This window comes from Phoxinus phoxinus (genome assembly GCF_949152265.1).
Source record: "Phoxinus phoxinus genome assembly, chromosome: 20".
NCBI lineage: Eukaryota > Metazoa > Chordata > Actinopteri > Cypriniformes > Leuciscidae > Phoxinus > Phoxinus phoxinus.
This window is the reverse complement of record NC_136895.1, coordinates 20,447,194-20,475,158: the sequence shown is the minus strand read 5'-3', so window position 1 is coordinate 20,475,158 and position 27,965 is coordinate 20,447,194. Positions and strand designations below refer to the sequence as shown.

At 37.2% G+C, this 27,965-nt stretch overlaps 1 protein-coding gene across 3 annotated transcripts in view; it reads right to left on the bottom strand.

Moving 5' to 3' along the window:
• Positions 1–1,045: 1,045 nt before the first annotated feature.
• Positions 1,046–27,965, bottom strand: part of tspan7 (tetraspanin 7) — a 33,913-nt gene continuing 6,993 nt past the window's right edge. Inside the window, exons 1-8 of one of the 3 annotated variants that reach the window (XM_079594037.1) lie at positions 17,349–17,471; positions 7,725–7,913; positions 7,575–7,649; positions 7,373–7,468; positions 6,127–6,282; positions 5,961–6,044; positions 4,059–4,141; positions 1,049–3,358 (exon numbers count right to left, since the gene is read on the bottom strand). In XM_079594037.1, coding sequence (XP_079450163.1) covers positions 4,073–4,141; positions 5,961–6,044; positions 6,127–6,282; positions 7,373–7,468; positions 7,575–7,649; positions 7,725–7,913; positions 17,349–17,351 — 672 coding nt within the window. In that variant the 5' untranslated portion in view covers positions 17,352–17,471 and the 3' untranslated portion in view covers positions 1,049–3,358; positions 4,059–4,072. Of the gene's footprint in view, positions 3,359–4,011; positions 4,142–5,960; positions 6,045–6,126; positions 6,283–7,372; positions 7,469–7,574; positions 7,650–7,724; positions 7,914–17,348; positions 17,472–27,965 lie in introns of those variants that run through there. The other 2 variants (XM_079594036.1, XR_013795503.1) reach the window with 2 other exon arrangements.

Genomic DNA, 27,965 nt, shown 5'->3' with positions numbered 1-27,965 from the left:
AGATAAAAACCATTAAAGGTGCTATTTTTTACCAAAAGAGACCAAAATAGACCGTCTATACTTAATACAAATACACAGTCAAATAGCCCATGCTTCATTTATTTGTTTAAAAACGTGCTAAGGTTATTCAGAGGAGTCTAAATGCAAATCCTGAACTGATCAGTGGAATTATGCAAATGCGAACTTGCAAATATTATGTAATATGTGCTAATATATTTAATGACACATGGGAAAAGGGTGAAAGTCAAAAATCAAATGCAGATCTACATACAGCGGCACCAAAAAGTATAACTAGGCTACACTTAAGGCACTTTTTCAGTCATTGTTTTGTGTAATAATAATAATATCAAGGGAACGAATTATACAGAAAGATAGGCTACAAGAGGACACGTCACAAAATGAAGTTTGTTTGGGTTTTAAGTGATAAAACAAAAGATAAACTGTTCAAAATGAGAACAAAACGTGTTGTGGAGACTTGGTTTTCAAAGGTTAGTGGAGAATGTTCCGTCACCAATGTCACTATCGGACAAGTGGGACTTAAAGGGATAGTTCACCCACAAATGAAAATTCTGTCATCATTTAGCTACTCGCCTTCAAGTTGGAAGTCAATGTGGTCCATCAACTGTTTGGTTACCCATGTTCTTCAAAATATCTTATTTTGTGTTCAACATAAAGAAACTCATACAGGTTTGGAACAACTCGAGGGTGAGTAAGTTACCTAAATGATGACTGAATTTTCGTTTTTGGGTATTAGTGTTCAAATACTTTTTGGGGGACCACCATATGATCTGCTGATGATCTCAGAGTCCTCAAATGACACAATATCTGCACTAAGATCCATGTTTGCATGGGCTTTCCCCGTACACGGAGGTCTCCTGTCGTTGCGTTTGCGTCCCCGTTACGTTTTTCAACAACATCGTGGTGCCATCTAGCGGTCAGGAAGGGAATAAGAAACCTGCTTTCAAGCCGTGATAAAACAAGCTTTCACATGATCCCATGGGAATCCATCCATCCATCCAGTTCAAACAATAACGACAAAACAGAAGCTGGTAACGACGAAGAACCATTTTATTCATAGAGATCACGGTTGTTTACAATATCAACGTACATTTTGTTGGCATGCTAGCTGGTGGTGCATTTTAAAAAGTTTTATTTTTATTATACAAAGTATAGTATTACTCCGCTCGTCTATTTGAAGATGTGTAGTTCATCACGTGTTTTCAGACTATGAATTCTGGACTCTAATACTCAATGACCCATCAACACATGGGGCAGCTGCAGAAATGATTGTTAACATATGATTAATAATATTTATAAGTCTGTATGATAATAAAATTAATGATCAATGAGAAAACCATACAAAACAGCAACACAAAATGAAAATGAAAAAGACAGATGCACATTGACACACGTAAATATGGAATTCGTTAACAGTACTTCACAGAACGATTCGAAAGTAAAGAAAGCCAAAGACTGCAGCGATTTCTACCACAAAAGTAAATAAATAAACAATAAATAAACAACAGAGGTCACTAAAGCCTGGCTCATGTGATGATAGTGATGACTCTAGAATTCCTTTGACTCAGACCTCCAGAAAATCTGCGTTTATTCCTCTTTATATAGAGCTGTAAATCAAATTTCTCCAGCGGTTTAACTAGACATCTGTTTTTAAGAGCTAGTCTCCTGCCATAATCACTCTACCGTGACCAATTTTTTTAACTTTGTACTTTTTTCCATTTGTCTGTGATCTGGTTGTACGGAGCCCCTAAAGGGACATGGTGGCGGAAAAATATGGGATGAGGAAATAATATTTCAATGATTTTGCATTTTCTCAAAAGTTTTGCGAGTGAACGTAAAAGCATTAAACAATTTTTTCTTCTATCTTATATATATATATCCATCACCATGTCCCTTCTAGGAGCTCCGTGTGGTTGTGATTGTTTATAGTGAGTAACATATATATATATAGTCTAACATTAGTTTTTTTTAAACAATATAGCATCCTTAGAAATATCATTTGTCATACCAAAATTCAAATTCTCTCATATTTCTCATGCACATATTCATCTGCTTGAAAATAACAGAAAATTCTCTGAGCTGTAAAGCAAGAACATCCTCAATGCTGAAAGAGACTGCTGTGTGATTACATTCTTACAGAAAAACACCACAAAATAAAAGCAAACACAGTGTGTCACAAGGTAGATATGGTGTAAAACTGTAACTACAATCCATAAACTGTGGAATTTGAGTGTTTAGTTAGTACTCGGAAATATCTGCTTGTGTAAAACCACTAGTTGTGATGTTCACACTTCCGTTTGAACTTGTATGTGGCAGAAAATTGCTTGTTTTTGGCTTTCACAAGACAAAATTGACACCTTTGACTGTACATGATTATGTCGAGTCACTTTCAACCCGGCGTTGAGATGTGGAGCAAAAAATTTAATCCAAATCATAAAAGACAAAAAAAGCCATTTCTGAGATAAACCCCTATGCCAAAGATTTTACAACAGCAACAACAACAACAAAAACATCTTGTCATCTGTGTTTTTTTAAAGTTTTTTTTTAAAGTTTTTCCTCCCGAAACAGCACGTAACTAACAAATCTGCATTAAAGTCACTTTTTAGGGGTCAAGTAACACCATGCCCTAGCCAAGTGTGCGAAGATTTGAATGTGAAGTAATTGCTATGCGAACACTGAGTAAAAATACTGTGCAAAGCCACGAAATAGCCAATCAGAACATACACAGCTATCTGGACCAATGAGATTTCACTGTGGGCGGAGCTACCAAGTGCAACTTGACAAACAGAAACTAAGCTGACAAAATGGAAGATAGCTAAGAAAAAAATGTCTTCTAAACCAAACATTTGATAAATAACTCACAAATCACTCAAGTCGCGTTTATGTCCAAACCAAGTATTAAGTCATTTGTCTGTCTGAAATAGAAAATTCTGTGCAAATTGACAAAACCACAGCTAATCTGAACATATTTGATACACCGCTAGATATCGATTGCGTGAGGTTAGGACGTGGTGTTACAGAAACGCTGCTGACTGTAGTTGTAGTGTGTGATGGTTTTCGCATGCAAGGTTTTTGTACAGTAAAGTAAAATACAGGAGTGCGTCTTAAAACCATTTCCTTTTCCTCGCTAACGTTGACGTTTTCGGAGGGAGAGGCTTTGGTCATCATGGCACAACTGCACAGTTAAGGAATGACGGAAGGGGGGAAAAAGAAGGCGGGAAAGACAGAATGAAAGATAAAAGCAGAGAGAGAGATAATATAAAAAGAGATGAGAAAGAATGGAGTGTGCAAGCATTTTTGGGTTGCTTTCCCTTTCCAAGGTGTCGTACGTCTTCGGCGCCTGTAGAAACAGGGAAAAAGAGGTTTAAACATTTTCGCGCACAGACTAGAAGACTTTTCGAAGAGTCTTCGCGCAGTTTTTCACAGCAGCGCTCATAGTGGCCACAATCACCCCAAAAAAATTTGTTTCAAGCCTATGAAAATCTATTTTAATTATAAATGTTTTTAAAAAAAATATTTCCAATAACCTCACAAAAACTTAAAACATAAAAAACATAAAATTTAATATATATATATATATATATATATATACACACACACAAATAAATAATATATATACATATAATTTACCAATTTTAAACATTTTAAATATTTATTTAAATTATATATATACTTACACACAAATAAATTATAATTAATATATATATAATTGACCATTTTTAACCATTTTAAATTGTTATTTAAATTATATATTTAACCAAATATTTGCATTATATATAATTAATATATATAATTGACCATTTTTAACCATTATAATATTATATTCTTGCCTGTTCATGACAGAAATGCAAAAAAAAATGCTGCCTTCTAAGAAAACACGTACTGAAAATATTGTATTTAATATCAAATATTTGTATGTTTAGGCTTATTAGAGCATTGAGCTGTTAGCTTAGCAGCAAAATAACATCAAACTCGACTGAAAATAATGCTTACATTCACGTGCTATCAGAACTTTCGTATATAAGAGTTTCCTAGTTCACCTGTGCACACGCCGCTACACCATCTCGTACTGATTGGCAGTGATGAATCGTGACAGACAGCAGGCCAACAGCATCCCGATCAGCTGAAAAACACACATGCACCGTTACCATGGTAAAACTGTTTTCCAGAGCTTTTCTTGTTGCTCCCTCTGCCAACGTAATTGCTAATTAAATTAAATTGTGGTAGTCGTTACTGCCGGCTGCTCTGCTGGGTTTACGGTTCGCTCTCTCCGCGCTCAAGAAATTCTAGTTATAATCATAATGAATGTTTACTGATTCCCATTTAACCGAGCCAAAAGAATTCCACATGCGCTACGCAAGATTAGACGTATTAGCGGGGCCGCGTCTCTAAGAGATGTCATTGATTCGGGCCGCCCGTGTGCTCGCAGATAACATTTACAGTTCAATTAGCATGGTGTGTGCGCGTCAGAGGGGTCGAGGTGTTCCTCTGTGCCCCTTTGGACCCATTAGTACGGATGGAGAGATATCTGCATAATGGTCCCGAGGCGGAAGCGTGAGTGACAGAGGGCCTGATTGTGTTTGAAACGGCACGTTCGCTAGCAAACCCCAGCTGCGCCACACGCTCGGCTCCCGCATGTGTGTCTATGTGTGTTTACTAAATGAGGGCTGGGAAAACACAGACAGCCCGGGGTCGGCGTTCACCGCGGGGTTGTCATGGCAGCGCGGCTCTCGCTCCAGCTTTTAGACGTGAGCACACGCGGCGTTACCGAGTGACTCATTTCGACGGCGTATAGCGCTACACCTGTGTGAGACAACACCAGCCAGCTGTTCAACTCGCTTCGGCGGTAAACGGAAAACAGATTGGAGTAAATATTAGCTTGCAAACGCCTCAGATGCGATTATGGCAACTCAGGGAGAGGAAAAACATTCCTGTTTAAGTCTAGATGAAATTGAAGGTAATAAAAGATAGTAAAATCAACCAATTGCATGAGTTTGGGGCGGGACTATCTGTTTCGACCAATCAAGAGGTCATTTACATATACATGTCAGAGATCATTTACATTTAATGCTTAAAAAATGCTATGGAAAACAATGGAAGCTTGTTTCCACCATGGAATAAAAAAATATTGTGACTTTATTTCTCGGAATTGTGACTTAATTTCTCAGATTTGCGACTTTGTCTCAGAATTGTGAGTTTATATCTCAGAATTCTGACTTTATAAAAGTTTATATCTCAATTCTGAGAAAAAAAAAGTTTTCAAAAAAGTACCGACTTCGATTCCGCTCACCAGCGCTCAAAGCGTCACATTTTAAAATTTCAGTACCAAATTGGTACCGAAGTCTGTATTTTTTGACAACTCTGGCAAGATGTAAACTAAAAATTTGCAGGTTAAAAAGGCAGAAAGTAAAACAAAATAAAACAAAAGCGTAGAATATTACGCCACGGAATCAAAAAACACAAGAGGTAATTGCGACTTTATTTTGTCAGAATTGTGACTTTATTTTGTCAGAATTTCTCAGAATAGCAAATTAATTTCTCAGAGTTTATATTTCAGAATTGCAACTTTTTATTTCTCAGAATTACAGCAATTTCTCAGAAAAAAAAACTTGCAATTGCAAGTTTATATCTCAATTCTTCAAGTTTATATCTCAAAAAAAGTAAATATTCTCAATAAAAAATTTGATTGCGAGATGTAAGTTAAAAATTTGCGGGATAAAAAGGTAGCAATTACCTTTTTTTTCCTTTTTATTCAGTGTTGAAAACAAGCTTCCATATAAAACAAAAGTGTAGAATATTAAAAAATCAGATTTTTTAAAAAAAATTAAATGTTTAAAATTAAAATATAAGTGTACAACATTTTAAAGTTTCTTTTCAGTATTTGACAAGTTCCTGTCTCCACAAATAGAGTGAGTAAAAGATGCAAATAGCCTCCATCCTACCTGCGAGAATGCAATTCCAAATGTTACTCCAGCGATAATGCCCATGTTAGTCTCAATAAAGGTCGTCACTAGCTCATAGCAGCCCTGAAAACAAAAGAATCCTTATAAATAGATGAAAATAAAGACAGTCACCCTGTGTGTTTGTGCGAGTGTGTGCGTGTGTTACCTGCTGATAGACTTTGGTGGGCGCTATGGTGGCGTTTCTCAGGTCTGAGGCGTTGCAGTCGGAGGAGTTAGCGCAGCAGCTCGGAGGAAGTCCATTCACAGGGTAATACACACTGGAGAACCAGCTGGTGTAGTTCAGAACACCACAACAACGCAACTAAAGACAGGAAATACAGTGAGAGAACTCAGACATGAGGTCACAACAGGAGATCTATCTGCCTAACAACCACCCAGAAAATCTTAGCTACACCCTAACAATAACCCGTAACACCTTAACAACTCCCTAGCAACTACCTGGCAACCACCCATAACATTCTTGCAACTGCCTAACAACCACCCAGCCAGGATATCCCAGAAACGCCTTAGTAATAGGGGTGGGCGATATGATATAACCAAAATCTTGTTATTAACAATATGAGTACTTTTTTTTCAAGATAATGATATACATCACAATATCATTATTTTTTATTTAAAAAAGGTTTTTATGATATCAAAATTTTTGATGCAATAGAAATTTCATATTTCTTTTCACCATTTTCAATATCACAAAAAAATAAAACTGGCCTAAGTAAAAAAAAAAAAAAAAAAAACGTACTGAAGACAAGTAAACAGTGAAAAAGAAAGTAAAATAAGAAATGCTACAGAAATTGTATAAAGTAATCAAATAAAAAAACACTTGCATACACATCTAGAACACTCTTGCAACTGCCTAAAAACTACCCAGAATATCTTAGGAACATCCTAGCAATAATATAATACATTTGCATCGCCCTAGCAACTACCCAGAACACCTTAGCAACTGCCTAACATCCACCGAAAATATCTTAGCAACCCCTAGCAACTACTTGGTACACCTAGCAATGCCCTATCAACCAAGAACTCCCTTGCAAATACCCAAAAGCTACTCAGAATATCTTAGCAACACCCTAACAACCACCCAGAACACCATGGCAACGCCTAGGAACCACCAAGAAAACTGCCTAGCAACTATCCGGAATACCTTAGAAACACCCTAGCAACTACCCAGAACATCAGCTAGCAGTCTATCTGACTGACTATAACCTTTAGCTCTTTATACTATTTTAAACGTTCAGTCAAAGCTTTATCCAGCCAATAGGAAAGTTTGTCATTATAAAATCTCCTTTCTATAGTTTTTAATGCTGATTATTAAACAAAAAGTATTTCCCAGTTATCCATTAGAACACATCCCATTAGATAAACTGATGTTAACCAGTGTTTGAACGTACACTCCTCTGGACTTTGTCCACCGCAATGCTTCTCTCATCCCGGGTGTTATAGTTCTGAACAGCTTCGTTGTACGTCCTCAGAAAGGTGCCTTTGATCTGAGGGAACACACACACACACTCCATCAGATGTCACCAGTACAAGGCCTCATAGAGCGAGACAGATGGAGATCCCCGCTGGAGAACCTGCGTGCGCATGTCTCACCTCATGACGGAAAACAAAGCCCGAGATGCCAGCGACCAGCTCTGCCAGGAAAACCAGAGACAGGAACATGGCGTACTACAGACAGAGAGACACACATTAGGGCCAGTGTAAAATCTGCTTCCTGAAGCTGAACCAGCGGCGGGCTCTCACCAGTTTGAGCATCCATGGACTCCCGCGGCACGTGGCGAAGCATCCGAACAGCCCGAACACGATGATCGTAGTCCCGGTCCCGATGAGCACGTAGGGAGCATTGGTGGAGTTTTCAGCGATCAGAGAGATGTACGGACCCAAAATGAACTTCCCCCATAATCCCACAGCCAGCAGGACCGCCCCCGTGATCTAGAGAGAGAGAGAGAGAGAGAGAGAAAAACATCTGAACTTTTATCGTTAAACCCTTCTGGTGAGTACTTGCTACCATCTAGTGGACAACACGTAAACATAGCAAAACAATTTGATCACAATAAAGGAAATATTGATTCTGATTAATCAATAATGACATTATGTGTTTGAATATTTAATTATAATGACACCAATTTGAATAATTTGCCAATTTTTTATTAGCAGCATTGGTCTTGTATGTTAAATATAAAAATATTTAACTATTGAAACCAATTTTCTATCATTGAAAGTTGACATAAAATAAAACATTAATATTAGTGCTGTCAATAATCGCATCTAACATAAAAGTTTGTAAAAATATACACACATATATTATATATTTACAAACTTTATGTTAGATGCGATTAATCGTGATTAATTGATTTGACAGCACTAAATATGAGAAGACCTTAAACTTGTTATATAATGGCAAGTGTTAAAGTACCAAACTGTAAATAAATAAAAATAAACGAAATATAAATATAAAAACCGAATACAAATAACAAAAAATACATAAAATTATTACAATTTAAAGTATTAAAAAAACTAAACTAGTACTTCCTATTAGCTGTGCTAGTTTCATGTTTTATAGTAAATAATTTAAAATAATTGAACTTTAAATCAATATCTCGAATGTCCTTAAATCTGTAACATTAAAATGTTCAGATTTGTTTTGTGCTTTACATATGAAACTGTTGTGATTAGTTTTAGTATCTACTGATTAGTATTCTGATTTCTGAAAGTTTTATATACGCTCATTGGCTTAAATAATTGTATTCATATATGAAAACAAATATTTTTTTTTGGTAAGATCGTACATAAAAGCACAAATGTAACGATTTGTCAAAAGATACATTAATAAATAGGAAAAGACATCACAAAAGTTGTTTTCAAGATTTAAAAATATATGTAAACATTTTTAAAACGAGATGTTTTCAGAAAGTATATCTTTAAAATAAATGTAGAATAAAAGTATATAAATTATACAAATGTATATAAAAGTGTATAATACATGTAATAAAACTCCTGATTTTAAATAAAATGTTTCAATATTTTTCAAAGCCTAAACCTCAGTAAAAAAAAAAATATTTTAATTTTCTAAAAAGCAATTTGTTAAGCCTACATTTTAATCACACAAATATGTACTTTAAACAACTGTGCACATGTGAGTTTAGTGTGTTAACCAGAAGAGGGCGCTGGTGTATTTATCTTCTCCATCACTAGAAGGTTCTGTGAAACGCGGCACTCATTGAAGGGTGGAGGATGTCACGTAATATATGATCTACATCGGCCTAACGGACACGAATGTTGAACTCTTCTCATGAAAATAGCCTAAATAAACCTCATGAAAGATATGTATGTATCTAAGTACGTTTAATTTCTCCTGCACAACACACAAAATATAAAAAGAGCAGACAAAAAAATGACAACACAACAAAATTAGCTTACATTTAAGAAAAAAAGATGACAACACAACGAAAACAAGATAATATTTCTTTCTCCTAGAGATCTAAACAGTTACAAGACTTTCCATTACAAAATGTGCCATGGTATTACCATGTTTTAGACACCGTATCTCACTAATCTGGTAAACATATGCTAATTTTGTAGAATGATTAGCATATTCAAATGCAACGTTGTTTGCCTGATATTTGAATATGCTAATCATTCACGTTATTAAATTAAGAATTTTAATCATCTTTCCTTGAGAAACTAGGCGAAATTATTGAGTATCGGCTGTTGAGATCAATTCTCTCAGTGTTTATTAAGTTTTTATCAGCAGTCTGGAAGGCCGGCGGGAGAAAGTCGCCTTTGGCTTGTGTTGAACCAGTTTAAACGGCTAGAGGACGGATCACAGATTCAACATGACGGACTGAACATAGATCAGCAGGACATTTCAGCATGAAATCATCACTGAAATCATGTCTAAAAATTCCTGACTAACATCCACGCATCCGACATGAGCATTAGCGTGGTGCTAGCGAGCGCACACAATGCTACCCACAGAAATGGCCATGAATATGTGAACCCAACATCCTACTCAGAACAGCAGCGCTAAGATGCCGTGAGCTTGCCACCTCTGAAATAGTCTGGCTCTCACGGATGTGCTAATGATGGTGTGAAGAGCTGTAGCGGCACACGCAAAACCCAAAACCTAGCGAGCTGCTGCCTTGGTGTCTACTGTCTCCATAGGCAGATCCCAAGTTCGGAGGCAGCATCTAAACAGGAACCTAGTAAGTAATTCATGCTCTACATGGGAAGCATCATATACATAGATAGAGTTCGTGTTAGCATGTAAATAAGCTAACAGTGCAACAAAATGATACTCAAATTGACAAAAAACACATAGCAAAATATACATAAACAGGCAAATATGTGAAATACTGCCACAGTACTTTTTGTCATTAGCATGTTGTAAGCTAATGCAAAATCCGTCACTTTTTTCATTAGCTAACTTCATGATACTCTGAATATACAGCACACTAAATTGGCTAAAATTAAAAAAAAAAAAATTCGATTTAAAAACAAATTAGTAGACGTAGTACCATGCTTTCTAAGACATATGCCATGCTAATTCCACATTTCAATATATAGCCTATAAAAGTGTATTAAAATCATATCCAAAATATTGTCTCACTATTTTTTGATGGTAACAAGTTATCAAAAGTATATATTTTTTGTAAGTGGATGACTCAAATTAGTAAAAAGAAAAAGTACTGCAAATACAAATAGTGACAAAAAATGTTTTACATGATAAATACCATGTTTTTGGGGCCTATACCATGCTAAGACCACATATATTAGCTAAACAAATGTTTTTTTATTAAATTAGAACATTTTGTTTGGTCAACACAGTTGCATGACGATGCCTTAAAATGCTTTAGGTAGACAGCGCACTAGGTTTGAGAGGTACCGAAAGTTTTGTCCACACTTAATAGCACCACCATCTTGTCATTCAGACCATGTCCACCCTCGCACAGAGGACACAGTGTCCCGTCTCCATCTCACACTGAGACACAGAGAGACGGCGAGAGAGAAGGAGAAAGTGCACAGATGGTGTGACTCATCAGGGATTCGAGAGAGAGAGAGAGAGAGAGAGAGAGGGGGGGGGGGAAGAACTTTCAGGAACGAAAACGTAAAGTGCGAAATACTTTGAAATCCCTCGATAACTCTTTGACAGAAAGCTCTCCTGTCTTTTATTTAAAAGCTGGAGATGTGTGCCACCCACACACAGAGGTATCTGGATCTGCTTCCTTTGTCCATTACGATGATGGTCCTAAAAATAGGCTAAATATAATGTATATTACTTTCATTGGATTTTTTTAAAAGGATGAAATATGGGTAATTTCATGAGACTCAACCAGATGTTCCTGGAAGGACAGAGACAATGCAATACTGAGCATCTTTCTTTATACGTAAAGAATGAAAGAAAAGAACAGAACTTGTGTTTCAGTGTAAAGTCTGGCAAAAGGATATACATTATTCATCCGTCGCCATGTGTCTGTTAAACAAAACCCTGAGGAAACCTGCAAGATCACTCCACCAAACTTTAAAAAGACAAAAACAACAACAAAACTACTAATGCGCTTTCTTTTCGAGGTTTTATCAGTTCATGTATTCCCTGGGAATCAAAGCCATGACCGTGGTGTAGCTCGGAGTCAGTTTTCATTTCCCCCTGGAAGAGCCGACATTAAACCGGATCTCAGCCGCACGTTTCTGAACGTCTCAGTTAGGAGACGCTGGCTTTCTGTCTCCTGACACTCGCATTTGTCTGCTAACGAAACGTGAAGAGTTCATTTCTTCAAATGAATGGCAAATTGATGCGGCTCGGCGGCGTTCGTCTTTGATATGTCAGCGACGCCTCGAGTTACACACAATCTAGAGCTTAAAAAAGACTAAATCTATTATAGCTCTCGTCATTGAGGAAATAACACTCCACGACAGCAGAAGAGGCGGCTGCCATGGCAACGCTTCCATATTGACATGCAAATTCCATGCTTTACTTTGGCGTTCTCAAATATGCATATGCATTTTAAATATTAAGAATCAGGGAGCAATACCAGACATGAATTAGCATATAGAGTCAGAATTCTCTCGGTTTACATTTACACAGTGGAAAAAGCAATTAAAAAGAATAAAAATACTCCCGCTCATTATATATTTACCAATTTCTATAAATAAGATATGCTCAATAAAGTTCAGAAAATGAGAGGAGTGAGAGAACAGAGAGGACAGAGAAGAGTGAGAGAACAGAGAAGAGTGAGAGAACAGAGAAGAGTGAGAGAACAGAAGAGTGAGAGAACAGAGAAGAGTGAGAGAACAGAGAAGAGTGAGAGAACAGAGAGGAGTGAGAGAACAGAGAAGAGTGAGAGAACAGAGAAGAGTGAGAGAACAGAGAAGAGTGAGAGAAGAGAGAAGAGTGAGAGAACAGAGAGGAGTGAGAGAACAGAGAAGAGTGAGAGAACAGAGAAGAGTGAGAGAACAGAGAAGAGTGAGAGAACAGAGAAGAGTGAGAGAACAGAGAAGAGTGAGAGAACAGAGAGGAGTGAGAGAACAGAGAAGAGTGAGAGAACAGAGAAGAGTGAGAGAACAGAGAAGAGTGAGAGAACAGAGAAGAGTGAGAGAACAGAGGAGTGAGAGAACAGAGAAGAGTGAGAGAACAGAAGAGTGAGAGAACAGAAGAGTGAGAGAACAGAGAAGAGTGAGAGAACAGAGAGGAGTAAGAGAACAGAAGAGTGAGAGAACAGAGGAGTGAGAGAACAGAGAGGAGTGAGAGAACAGAGGAGTGAGAGAACAGAGAAGAGTAAGAGAAGAGTGAGAGAACAGAGAAGAGTGAGAGAACAGAGAAGAGTGAGAGAACAGAGAAGAGTGAGAGAACAGAGAAGAGTGAGAGAACAGAGAAGAGTGAGAGAACAGAGAAGAGTGAGAGAACAGAGAAGAGTGAGAGAAGAGAGAAGAGTGAGAGAACAGAGAGGAGTGAGAGAACAGAGAAGAGTGAGAGAACAGAGAAGAGTGAGAGAACAGAGAAGAGTGAGAGAACAGAGAAGAGTGAGAGAACAGAGAAGAGTGAGAGAACAGAGAAGAGTGAGAGAACAGAGAAGAGTGAGAGAACAGAGAAGAGTGAGAGAACAGAGAGGAGTGAGAGAACAGAGAAGAGTGAGAGAACAGAGAAGAGTGAGAGAACAGAGAAGAGTGAGAGAACAGAGAAGAGTGAGAGAACAGAGAAGAGTGAGAGAACAGAGAAGAGTGAGAGAACAGAGAAGAGTGAGAGAACAGAGAAGAGTGAGAGAACAGAGAAGAGTGAGAGAACAGAGAAGAGTGAGAGAACAGAGAAGAGTGAGATAACAGAGAAGAGTGAGAGAACAGAGAAGAGTGAGAGAACAGAGAAGAGTGAGAGAACAGAAAGGAGTGAGAGAACAGAGAAGAGTGAGAGAACAGAAAGGAGTGAGAGAACAGAGAAGAGTGAGAGAACAGAGAAGAGTGAGAGAACAGAGAAGAGTGAGAGAACAGAGAAGAGTGAGATAACAGAGAAGAGTGAGAGAACAGAGAAGAGTGAGAGAACAGAGAAGAGTGAGAGAACAGAAAGGAGTGAGAGAACAGAGAAGAGTGAGAGAACAGAAAGGAGTGAGAGAACAGAGAAGAGTGAGAGAACAGAGAAGAGTGAGAGAACAGAGAGGAGTGAGAGAACAGAGAAGAGTGAGAGAATAGAGAAGAGTGAGAGAACAGAGAAGAGTGAGAGAACAGAGAAGAGTGAGAGAACAGAGAAGAGTGAGAGAACAGAGAAGAGTGAGAGAACAGAGAAGAGCACTTTGATGAGAAGGAGAAGCGAGAGGAAACAAGAGGGCGCAGGAGAAAAGCCATCCTGCTCTTTGCATATCAAATGCCTGATCAAAGCCGCTGTTGTTCTGTGGCCTTGAATCTGCTCAAAGGGAACGTGTGTGTGTGTGTGTGTGTGTGTGACCACAGCACCAGAACAATTACAGGCTCTGCATTCAGCATCTCCTGCTTGATATCACATCTCTGGTTTCATATAAAGTGAAGCTAATTTCTTCATTACTGACACCCAAATCACTGACATCACTGGCCCCAATCTAGATCACATGATGGATGATTGTACGTGTCAAAGAGTTTTAAAAACTAGGTAATGAATACATAAAAAATAAAATCACAAGGGGATCATAAATAAATAGGCAAATAAATAATAAATAAATAAAATCATATGGACAACATCAATTAAAAATTATAAATAAAAATAATAATGTATAAAATAATTGAATAAATACATCCCAAGGGGATCATAAATAATTAAATAAATGTAAAAAATCCCAAGGGGATCATAAATAATTAAATAAATGTAAAAAATCCCAAGGGGATCATAAATAAATTATAAATAGATGAAAAAAAGTAATCACAAGAGGATTATATATAAAAAATATATAAAATAGTTTAATACAATTTATATGATTGAATGCATTAAAGGGTTAAATGTCAGGAGTTTTCAAACTGGGATAAAAAAAAACTAATTTTGTTAAAATAAAATAAAAAAATGTCTTGAAATATTTAGTGTTATATTAAAATGACAGCATGTTGTTTCTAAAATTAAATAATAAACTATATTAATTATATATATATTTAGAAAAAGTGAAATGTATTCAAATTAGTGATAATAATAATATATTTTTACCCTTTTTTCTTTCTATTAAGTTGATGTCACTATTAATTCCCAAATCTCTGACCCTCGAACTGTTGAAAGTACTGACCCCAGAACTTCAACTCGCTGACTCCAAACTGAAACAAAACATCAGATGTGTCCTTCCGTCTTACTTTCAACCAACTTTCCAAACCCCAGCAGTCTTTTGTTTCATAAACAAGTCTCATAATCCACTAAGAGCATTAAAAACATCAGTCTCACACTGAACAGACTGAAAACATGAGCGATCCAATCACGTCATCACTGTAAGAAGATCCCACAACTCATCAACTCCGGGATATTCGAGCAACACAAATGTTCATCCAACCGTCCGAGATCGGTATCCACGGCAACAGTAATCCCCAATACTGTCTGTAATCTCAATCCACCAATGTCAAAACAAACAGACTTTCGAGTCCGACTCTTCTGAGGCCAATATCTTTAATAATTTAACCAATATCTCTTTCATAAATGTTTTTTTTATTTATAATCTGTCGTATGTTTCTGTATTAAATGCCTTTACGTTAAAAAAACGACAGGTGGGGGAAGAATAGCCGTCACAAAATGGCGAAGGCTTGGTTTATGAATAATAATTAGGTTATGCAGAAAAAATTTAATATGGTATTTTACCGTTTAGATAAATAAATTGTCTATTTCAAGGGTTTTCAAAATTGGGTCAAAAATGTTGTAAAAAAGGTCAAATAAATCAAATCACAAGCAGATCATAAATAAATAAAAATAAAATCACAGTATTGAATAAATAAATCAATAAAATCAATGGAATCAAAAATAAGAGCGTATGATCGACTGCTGACATCTTTCTTCATGACTCCTAGATGTCTGGCTGATACACGATGCTTTTCTTTCCACTATATCAAACAGACTGTGAGAGTTTAGACACACACACACACACACACACACACACACACACACGACTCCCAAACAACAGGTTATTCTCACACGTCAGGGCAGAGTTTGCTGCTGTGGCACTTTCTCTCTCGTACGCTCAAGCTGGGAAAAGCATCTGGTCGCACAGGGGCTCCGGGACAAATAATACAGAGAGACCCCAGAACAACAAAGCTCACAGTCGGACACTTCCTGTTTGACGTCCATCTATGAGAAAAGATCCACAGATTGTCGCCTTTGCAGTTTTTTTTTCTCAGTGATACTGCGTCTTAACTGTTATTTTATCCGCTTTCTAGTCATTCGAGTGGATAAAAAATACTAAGTAAAATGTTATAAATATATACGATATATATCTAAACGTTTACCAAATAAACTGATTGAAACTATTAATTATAATTTAAAACAATTAATATTGTACTCAAATTATTTTATATTTTTCATCTGATTCCATTATTTCTTATTCTTATTCCCTCCTCGTTCTAGCTTGTACTATTCTAGACAACATTTGAAAGTTTATATTACTATCATATTACCTCTATATTGTGTTTTTACAATGTTATTACTACTATAAATCACATGTTCTCCTCATTCGTAAGTTGCTTTGGATAAAAGCGTCTGCAAAATGAATACATTTAAATGTGAATGTTGCAAAATGACTACGTTGTTAACCCCTTGCGACACCCTGTTTGAAAACCCCTTTTATTAACTATTTTCCCACCACTGACACAATTTTCCAGCAATCCGGCAGGGGGCGCTATTACGCATCTTTTGAAAAAGTACTGAATCTCGGGTACAAAAAACAAGCGAAGAAGAAGCAGAAACAAGCGATAGAAGCATTGCTTACGCACATGTAAAACATCAAAGATTAAACAGTATATAAATTATAACTGCCAAAGTTACTGAATGAAATATCGACCAAGGACGAAGTACAGTACTGTGAAGCTTTGATGGACTCGATACTCAATACAAAAACACAATTTTCTCAGCGTTTTGTTCAAAATGTTGCTTTAAAAGTTAATCAATTTGACTTTTTTTGTAAACCACTTGCAACCCTTTGAAAATCCTTTTTATTAAAGGTGCAGTATGTAATATTTACAGCTAGTGGTTAAAATGGGTACTGCAGTCCAAATTCTAAATATTGAAGAGAGTTGTTCCTCCCGCCTCCTCGTCCTCAGACTCGCTGCTCACATGGGTTGCCAGATTGAGGACACGCAACAAGAGTGAGCGCCATTAACAACGGAAGACGACGTTTTAATATGCTCCCGTTCATAGAGATTTAGATGGATGCCGAGGCTTAGATCGGGTAGAATCTGCGATCTCTGACCTAGTTTGTGTGCTGGCTTCCATCACAATACGCTGTGTTGAAATACTATTGGGTGAACTGGGAGTGGGCGAGATCACACACACCAAAACAAAAACAGACATTCTGACACAGAACGCACATTTTTAAAGTAGAATAACTGGCTGTAACATTGTTTTTCAGAGAAACGAGTATGTAAATGTAACGTTTCTTAAATATCTGCAAACATATTATGGTATTTTTATGCTTTATTACGGTCAAAAAAATTACATACACATCCTTTAAAATAGCAATAAAAAAATTATACATCTTTTTTTTGGGTTAACCCCTTTTGGCACCATGTTTGAAAACCTCTTTTATACACAGTGCACATTAGCTGTGATCAAATTCACTAATTTTCGTCCACTTTCCCTATATAGTGCACTTCCATATATGTTCAGTGCATATGTTAAACCCAAAAAGATTGACAATCACATAAAGTAAAATCCCACAATATTACCATAATCTATCTTGTTTTTCTTCCCTTCTTCCTAAGAGTGTTGTCATACTTGAATTGTGCCGGCTCAGATTGAGGCGGTAATTTTCCCTTGTCTTCCACTCCATTGCTCTCTCTCTCTCTCCTGGCCATTAGAGTGCCGTACATCATCATGATCCACTGCGGCTCGTCGATAAGTGCTGTTTGTTCTGAGAGCGCTGGTTAGACGGCCCGCCGCAGGTTTAATGGCCGTCTACAGCTGTCAGAGGCGCTGGCCTTTCAGCCTCATTCTCTCCCGCTCCGTTTCTGGGAAATGTTGGATCAAAGTCCGCGGGAAACAGCCAGCGAGAGTCAGCGTCTATATGACACTGTCTCGCGGCTAAAAGGTCCATCTCATTATTCACAGAGTCAACTGACAGGGAAATAGAGGCTGTCGGCGGCTTAAATCAGAACGATCTGTCCAAGACTAAATTGACTGTCTCTGGCAGTTAGCTGGAAACAACGGACGGATGTGTGGATAGATAAATCGGAGGAATGGTGAAAAATAAAAGTGGAAACAGAAAGAGATAAATAACTCTTTTCTGAATAAAAGAAAGTGAATTTGAGGTTTTTTTTCACAGTGCATACGTTTAACAGAGCAGGAAATGAGAACGCTAATGCTAATGGGGTGCTATCTCATTAATACTAATCATGACCCTAAGTAACAAACTTCACCAAGTCACTTTGTTGTGCTTTGAACACATTTACACACAATTATAATGGTTGTTTGAGTAAAAAATGTATCTAAAAATCCTAAAAGCAAGATCATTGTGAAAAAAGTGCACTTAATTGTATTGAAAGTGCACTTAGTGTATACTTCAAATCTTAGAAGTACATTTTTAAATAACTACTATAAAGAGTACACTTTCATTAACTCACTTAGAGGGTTAGTTCACCAAAAAAAGGCAAATGATCCCATAATCTATTCATCCTCAAGCCATACTTTCTTCTTTCAGCCAAACACAATCGGACTTAGGCTATATTTAAAAAACATCCTGACTCTTCCAAGCTTTATCATTGAAGTGAATAGTAACTGAGATTTTGAAGCCCAAAAAAGTGCATCCATCCATCATAAAAATTATCCATAAGGCTCTAAGGGGTTAATAAAGGCCTTCTGAAGCCAATCAATGCATTTTTGTGAGAAAAATATCTATTTTTATAACTTTATAAACTATAATCACTGGCATCCAGTAACAACCGTATGTGAGTCTAGTTCCAGAAGAGTGACCTCGGACCTGATGCAAAGTTACTCAACATAACAGCTAATACAAATAAGTTAGCAAAACAAACAGGCAACAAATTTTTTTATTACTGTACAAAAAAAAAAACGTGCTACGTGTAAACACATAGCACATAGCGTGCCGCTAACAGATAGCAAACATTTAGCATACCTTTACCAATGAGCGTAAAGCTGCTAATCGCAAACACAAGCATCTATTATGTGATTATGAAATTACATATAGAGATGTAGGCCTATTTAAATCCTACTTAAAGGGATACTTCACCTCTGGAAAGATGAATGAATATTTAAAATTGGTCATTTATGTAGAATTTTAAATTATTTTTGAATTTGGAGCCTTCTAGACTGAGAAAAGCCAGAAAATGTATTTTTGGCTCATGTGGATGTGTATTTTGATGTCGCCCAAAATGTCCGGTATTCTGCTTTTGCGTTCTACAGTCGCCATTCATCATGTTTACTGTGGCGAGCAGGACAAGGCTGAGGGCCGCGGGAGAACGACGCAAGGCCGGTGGCGTGATTACTGATGAGCGTGCGGCACCTGTGAGACGCACCGGCCTCGTATCTCTCACGGAGGAGCGGGAATTTTCTTAGCAATGCTAAAACGCACATCAACCGATCACTTGTTTAGCGTTCATGTAAACACTACATTCAGATTCACCAATCGGAATGAATTCAGTTAGATTGAAACAAAAGGTGTGCATGTAAACAATGAATGGCTAAGACTTTAAAAACACATAAATCTCATCTCAGGGGGATATGAGGCAGAGGGGAGCATGGTAATTCGAAAATAATACTGGCTTTCTACTGATACAAAGCTTAATGCTAAATCCTGAAGTATCCCTTTAAGTATCCATTTAATGGCAAATAACATGCGATTAAGTGTCTGAAAATGTTACATTCAGTTCAGACTTAAATATAATCTTTTAAAGTATATTATTTCTGTAATAAGTACTATTTAGTACACAGGAGATCATCATTAGCAAATTATTTATGCTTCAAACAACAACACTAATGGGGTGGGGTGGTTTCTCTTTGGCTTTGGTCAATAAGCAACCTCTAGCAACTGCATTATGCACTAAAAACCATTTAGCACAACTTAGCAATAGCATAATGCTCTGGTAGGCACTCAAGACACACTGTTTTTTTACAGGCTAGTGTCACTCACATTTTCTATGGAAACCGTAAAATCTAATTTAAAATAAATCCAGGATAAGGAAATAATAGAGACTGTTTCTCATTGGCTCAATGTGTCAGAACATGCTTGCTAACTGCAAGGCAACAACTCAGATGATCCTAGCATGCTCAAAGTTACTCAACATTACAGCTAACACAAATTAGCAAAACATACAGATTACTGTACAAAAAATGAAACCTGTGCTACGTGTAAACCTGGCGGTATGTGCTGCTAACGCATAGCAAACCTTTCCCCGTGAGCGTAAAGCTGCTAATCGCAAACACAAGCATCTAGCACCACGACTCAAGCTAGCGGCTAATAATAGCCCCTCTTTCATTAACAGGCCAGTGTAAAACTACTCACGGTGTCATTCCAGGATAACAGGACCTTTAGACAGGAATTCCAGTCACCTTTAAATTCCACAGTCGGAAACTAATTAGGAATAATCCAGGAATGCAGACCGGAGAGTCTTTTCAAAGACTTTATCGAGATGTTTAATTATGCAAGTCAAAGACATTACCATTCATATACACTATTAAAAAATAGTTTTATTCATTATTACCCAAATTACTTTTTTTTCTTCTTCTTTTTTTTTATTATCAATTGACATTTTATCAGTTGGTAATTGACATTTGACATGGACATTTAATAAAAAACACTTCTTTCTTTCTTTCCTTCAGAAATCCTTCTAATATGCTGATTTGCAGCTAAAGAAACATATAATCAAATGCTGAAAATATTGCTTTATTTTTTTTGTGGAAACCGTGATGCATTTCTTTCCTGGATTATTTTATGAAATTAAATGTACTTTTCTGGGGTGGCTTTCTTTCACTGGTTGTCAGCAGCAACATTTAACAGATTTCCCATCCATCAACACACATAATCAGAGCATATCGTTCAGACTTCCAGACGAGGATTTACAAAAAAAAAAAAAAAAAATCCCTCATCCGCCACTAAACGCCCTCAGCACAACGCCAAACAGGACGTTACTGGAGGACACGGACACTTTTAAACGACTTTAGGCAATTGGAGACTAATCCCGGTAATAAATCAACATCTGAACCTACTGAATGTAACTCACAGAATCAGAATTTGGCCTTTGCAATCCTCAATCAAATTTCCTTGCCAACAAACTCATCCAGAACCAATCAGACCCCAATTCAATTTCATTTCCATTTGAGGTTGAATCTTCCTTTCTGATGGGTCATGCCATCCTCAAGAGGATCGGACACTCTTTTAGCGTTTGTTCCCTTACTGTTTACAAAACCACAATGAGTGTTTGATTCAGATAATAAAGGCAGAGATCATGTTTCCTAGCGCTTAAGACCAATCCCAGCGGGAAAACGTGTTTCTGTTCTGGATGTTTACCAAACTGGAGTCTGAAACGGGCTGAATTCACTCGTGGGAATACACTGATTCCTGAAACTTCATTCTTGATTTTTAGAGAAATATTGTCTATTTCTGGTATTGCATTGATATAAACTGGTCTCTGATGCTCCTCACCTGTGAAGCAGCCGGTATCATGGATGAGCACCTGGTCAGCTAACAGTCAAGAGTGTCTTAAGCTTCCTTTAATAGGATTCAAGCCTGGATTATACCAACCCAGTCATTTAGAGAGGCCTACGGATCTGTGAAGATTTAACTGGCTGAGCCGTATCACTTTACAGGACTCATGAATTAATGAAAACAGAAAAGTAATACTACTGTATGAGAAACATATACCAATATAAATAAATAAAAAATATAATTAAAATGAATATTTAAAGAGCCCCTATTATGCTATTTTCAAGGCCCCTAATTTTGTTTTGGAGGTCTCCTACAACAAGTTTACATGCATTCAAGGTAAAAAAAAAAAAAAATTCTCATAATACATTGCCGCATCATCTCATTTTTCACAGTGTGTGAAACAGTTCAATAAAGGATTCAGTCTCTCTAAACTCCTCCTTTCCGAGAGCCTACTCTGCTCTGATTGGTCAGAGACGGACCGGTCTGTTGTGATTGGTCTACTCTGCTCTGATTGGCCAGATGGCCCAGTCTGTTGTGGTCTACTCTGCTCTGATTGGCCAGATGACCCAGTCTGTTGTGATTGGTCTACTCTGCTCTGATTGGCCAGATGGCCCAGTCTGTTGTGATTGGTCTACTCTGCTCTGATTAGTCAGACGGCCCAGTCTGTTGTGATTGGTCTACTCTGCTCTGATTGGCCAGACGACCCAGTCTGTTGTGATTGGTCTACTCTGCTCTGATTGGCCAGACGACCCAGTCTGTTGTGATTGGTCTACTCTGCTCTGATTGGCCAGATGACCCAGTCTGTTGTGATTGGTCTACCGCTTACAGGTGCATCGGACACCAAACGTCATTTATCATATCTGAATTTCAGCTCCGGATCTTCCTCAGCACTTGATACACAGTGATACGAACAGTAGCGATGGTGTCGTTTTTATTTTTACCGTATCAATTCAAACACGAGTCCTCATCCTTTTGAAGTGCAGCAAAGTGGATTGGCAGTGCGAAAGTGTCTTCCCAACATATTGACAACACAAACAAAACTCTTCCAGTCTCAGCTACAACTACAGTGTTTGAGGGTCAAAGTAGATGTTGTTCGCAGGCAGTCAATGAAGACCATCGGCTTGCATTATGCAAAAGTGTGACAAACCTACGTAGTTCCGTGCAGGAAGACTGGAATTACTGACGACTCGTTTCAGGGAGTTCAGAATCCTTACCGTCTTTTGGGAGACGATATCTTTCTTCATTTATCTGCACTTTGATCTTTGAAACTTTGCAGACCTTTTACTTTCACAAACAACTAGCTATATTACACACTACATGAATGGAAATATTCAAAATAGCATAATAGGGGCACTTTAATCATAATAATATTACAATAACATCCAAGTGGACAAGATTTTAAAAACAACAATTAAAAAAAAGAGGTTTGTAATGAATACTAATGAAGGTAATTACAATTTACATCTACATTACATTCGATTTTCCACTTCACAAGGGAAAAAAACAAGCTTTATTTTAAACTCACAATTATTTCAATATTACTTTTAGGGCTGGGCGATAAAACGATAACGATAATTATCACGATATAATTTTTCTCGATAAAACGATATCAAGAGTTCGATAAATATTCGATAATGTTTTTGCGCCAAAAGCGGAACGAATCTCATTTGAACCGCGCGCCACACGGACCGTTTATCCGCTCGGCTCAAAGTCCAAACGGCAGCGCAGCGCGAGCTCACTCGAGCAGACGCGTTTACTCTGATCGGTCTCGGTCACTAGATCCAGTGAGAAGCGCTTGAATTCAGCGAGGAACACAAATGTCTCAGTGATTTAAACCAGTTTAAAGGCAGATGAAGCGGCGCTGACGAACGGGAGAAACACAGTGCGCAGCGATACAGTCAGAAGCTTTTCCGTCGACACATTCCCATCATTTACCACGGATTTAACGTTACTGTAACGTTAGCCTAGTAATATTAACTGCACCATGAAATGTGGGATATATATATATTGAATTGTATAATATTATTAATGTAGACAATGTATTAAAGGACTAATGGAATATAATTACAGTTTTTAATAATGTATTTAGGCTACTGGTTTTCATAAATACCATAGAAACCATAAAGTTACATTTTATCTGTGGTTATCATGATCTAAATGCATGATGCTGGCTGACCAATGGTTAATTTTAATAAAACTAAAGAATATTACATTTGACCAAATAAAAATAATGTTGTTACTTTTTTTTAACAGATGTTACTGTTTTTGTTAATGAACATAAATTGTATAAAGTAAATCTGCATCCTAACTCAAGCTAATACTACTGAAATAAAGATATTTATTTTGTTAAGGAAAAATGACAAATGTTTGAATGTTCTACCTCGGATTTGTGAAATGTTCACCTGTTTGGCAAGTGTTTGTCATGATATGTTCTGACAATAAAGATTAGTTTAAAAACACAACGCTCTGGTTTCTACAGCTTTCACTTAGGAGTACAAATCTGTCTTTAAACTTTAAATAAATAAAGATTTGACATTTATCGATAATTATCGATATCGACTGATATAAAAAAAAATATCGTGATATTTTTTTTTGGCCATATCGCCCAGCCCTAATTACTTTCACAAAATATTTTTTATTTTTGAGTTGGAACAGATGTCCAATAAGTTTATTGGACAGTCTTAAGACAAAGGAAGTCACTTTAAAGGCCCAGGTACAATGTGAACGCAAAGAGAACTGGAATTTGATTTAGTTAATTCACGTTAGGGTGAAAGAGGTGTACATTTGGCAACTATTATAAATGAAAACAACGTCAGAACGGGACATAATTTGCTCACAATATAAGTTATTAAATGTTTATCAATTCAGAGTTCAAATCCCAATTTTTGTCAAAAAAATCTGATTTTTTTGGTCAATTTCTTTTGACCAAACTGTTCTGCTTTAAGCGCTTAACACAAGTTTGCTTTCCTTCAGATTTGACAGTGAAGTTGTATCTGAATAAATCTGAATAAAGTGGTTTGATCACTCCACCTCTGCATTCCAGAGGGAACGATAACACTGAAAAGAATACACAAGACAAAATATTAACAAGCTTAAGGAGAAACAAACAGAACATCGGCGCTAAGCGTCGACGTCTCCACACTTGAAAGGACAGAATATATCAGCAGCACTGCAGTATTCAACACTGCTCTCATTTCCATAATAACACCAAAGGCCACTGGGAAAACTGGACCAGACGAGTTTTTAATTGTCTGTTTGTAATGAACAGGGGCCGTATTCACAAAGAATTTTAAGGCTAAAAGTAGCTCCTAACTGGCGAATTTAGGAGCAACTCCTAAAAATAATGGGCGTGTCACTCCTAACTTTAGGACTCCTAATTTTTTTCACTAAGAGTAATTCACGAAGCATTTTAGCCCTAAAAGTAGCACCTAAGTCTGGGACAGCTTAAAAGAAGTCAAGAGGACTCCTAACTCACTAAGACCTATTCACAACGGGTCTTAAAATCGCCGCGCGACGCAGTGTGTTGGAGACACTCAATGACACGGAGTTATTACAAAGATACCGCCTTAACCGTGAGGGAATACTGTGTTGTGGATCTTGTGAGGGATGCAATAACAGCGGCAACTAATCGCAACAACCCAATCAGTGCCGAATTGAAATGTTTGATAACACTTCGCTACCTGGCAACGGGGAAAATGTAATGCCGACGATCTAGCGATATCCCAGCCATCGGTAAGCAGATCCATCCACCAAACCATCAATGCACTCTGTAGACCCCATATTATTCGACAGTTCATAAGTTTTCCTTTGGACATTCGCCAACTCCAAATAAACAAAGCCAGCTTTATGGATATTGCCGGTGTGCCCGGAGTGGTCGGTGCTATAGACGGATCGACACATATTAAAATAATTGCACCACGTCAGGATGAGGACGTGTTTGTGAATAGAAAGAAAACACACTCCATCAATACCCAGATTGTGTTCGATGCAAACTTCACAATTCTCGATGTTGTATCCCAGTGCCGAATTTCCCTTTTATTATGCGTGTTTTTTTTTTTGTTTTTGTTTTTTTAGCACCAACTGGGCCAGCAGCAGTAACTGATCCTGCGTCAGTTGGGCTTTCTTTTCCGTTTTGGCGAGTTCATAATCCGCCGTCATTCAACTATTACATTACTTAAATAGGAGCAACATTTCCTTGCTTTAAGTAGTCTATTTAGGCTAATAGGATGTCAATTAACCAAGCAAGTGTTAATGCAAGTGCCGTTTTTCATTATTAGGCAAGTGGTTTTCATTAGGGTATTAGCTAGGCTACCTTAATTTAATTTAATTCACAACTTTTCTCTCTCTCTGCCTTTTTAGAATTGCACTTCACTGGGGCCTGCACAAACATGTCATTATAATGCATTTCGATGACATTATTATTATTATTTTGTGTAGGACACAGACATATTTAGATGTCGTAATTCCATGATTTGGTGCGTCTGTGTTATGTTCCGCATGATGGCCCTGTCATCTAACAACCAATCACCGTGATCATTGCGAGGAAGCTCGTGCATGAGAATTGACGTCATCCATAGCAACGAAGACTCACTCTTAGTTTAGGAGTTGTCATTTTTCCTTACTAAGAGTAGGTCTGAAAGGCGTTGTGAATAACTTTTAAGAGAACACTCCTAGCTAAAATCTTTTAGTGCGATTTAGGAGTACTCCTAGTGGTAAGATAAAATTCTTTGTGAATACGGCCCCAGGCCTGCCAATGCTAATAACACTGGCTAAGAGCAAAATAACTCAAGAGAAGGGCAACTCAAGAATCTCCAAATGGCACCAATTACAGAAGCACCAATTATACTTGTTGGTCAAATAAGTCCAATAGCACCCTTTAATTACCATAGTAATAATTAAGTACTGACGGTATAATTTCCTTTCTGACAGAATAAACACTTCTAACTAAAGGTGACGATATACTGTATTTGAACCCAAATGTGTTCAAAACTAATTAATACTTGCGGGTGGATGCTGCATATTGGCTGTGGTTGAGGAGATTTCCTCGTTCTATGTAAAGTGCTTTGAGTACCCAGAAAAGCGCTATATAAAATGTAACGAATTAATATTATTTTTATTAATTAATACAACCACAACAATTATTGTAAATCTTTGATTTGAATAGCCCTGTCCGTTAAATTGCAAAACAACATTAAAGGGGACCTATTACGCCCCTTCTTTACAAGATGTCATATAAGTCTCAGGTGTCCCCAGAATGTGTCTGTGAAGTTTCAGCTCAAAATACCCCACAGAAATGTTTTATACAATGCCCAAAGTGCCCCTTTTTGTGTGGATGCAAAAACACACTGTTTGTTTACGTGTGTGTATCTTTAAATGCAAATTAGCTTTTTCCCCCTCCCAGTTTCCAGAAGAGGGCGGAGCCTTTACAGCTCAATGACAATGTTACAGTTAGCTTAAAATTTGCTGTGCTATACTAGAATTGTTTTTTTATAGTGTAGCTACGGATAATATTTGCTTTAAATGTCTGATTATCAACAAAAAGGATAATTTAATGTACTTTAAACATTTGCTAAATGTTAGCTTTTCTTTGAGTTTCTTATCTTTACTTGTTTTGTAACAATAAGAAACACAATAACAACGTTACCGTTAGCGAAGAAACTCCACCATGAAATACTAGCAATTTTTTTATGTCTACCATTATAAATAAGGAGCTATTTTTTACTGTACATTAAAATGGATAGTTCCGGTCCTTGATTCTGATTGGTTGAGCCGCGTTCGAAGCTGTTGTAAATTACTCACAAACACACACCTGTGACCGCATTACATTAGCGTTACTGCGCAACTGCTGTTTGTGATTCTTTGTTTTTGCATGTTGCTTAGCAACCTCTTTGGAACTACATTGCTTGGCGGAGGAATAAATGTGTTATAACGTTATATTTTCTGTTGCTGGTGTTTATTTTATGAATAAAATAAATATTAAACTAAATATTTTTATGGAGTAACCGTTTTATAAAAGCAATAAGCCCCTTGAAGCCGTGTTTTACTGTGGATTTAGAACAGCTAAAACACGGCTTCACGGGGCTTATTGCTTTATTAAATATTTGCTACGTTTTTAGCTTTATTTATTTCGTAACTCTATAAAGTGCAAAGCAATTAGCACTGCAATGCAGAATAAACCAAGAAACCGAGTTTCAGATTTCCAGGAGCTTCAAATGTAAAAGTATTAATTCAAACATTGTCCTATTTCTGAGTAGTAAATTTGAAAATATGACTTCTGTGGCACAAGTTTCTTCTGTAACAATGCTTCTAGAACAAATCACAATGCTTTTCTAGCTCAAAAAGTTTTATTTGATCTTCAAACTTGCTAAACATTGCTGCAGTACGATTTTGTGATTTTTTTGATGATGCACATTCTGAATATTGCAAAAAGCAATATTCTTATCCTCCAGTGATGACAGTTTTTCATTACATTACTGACATGCAACAACAGAAGATCAATTCTAGACTTTAAATACAAGCCGAGCTGTTTCTTCGATTTTTAGGCGTTTCAATTACTTGTCCGTCTATATTTCACTCAGCAAATCGTGGCACTTTTCCATCTATTCTAATGTGTCCCTGGTTCCTTCGGTTCCCAGGAGAGAGTTTAGTGAGAACAGGATTCCCGTCGCTCACTGTGATGTTC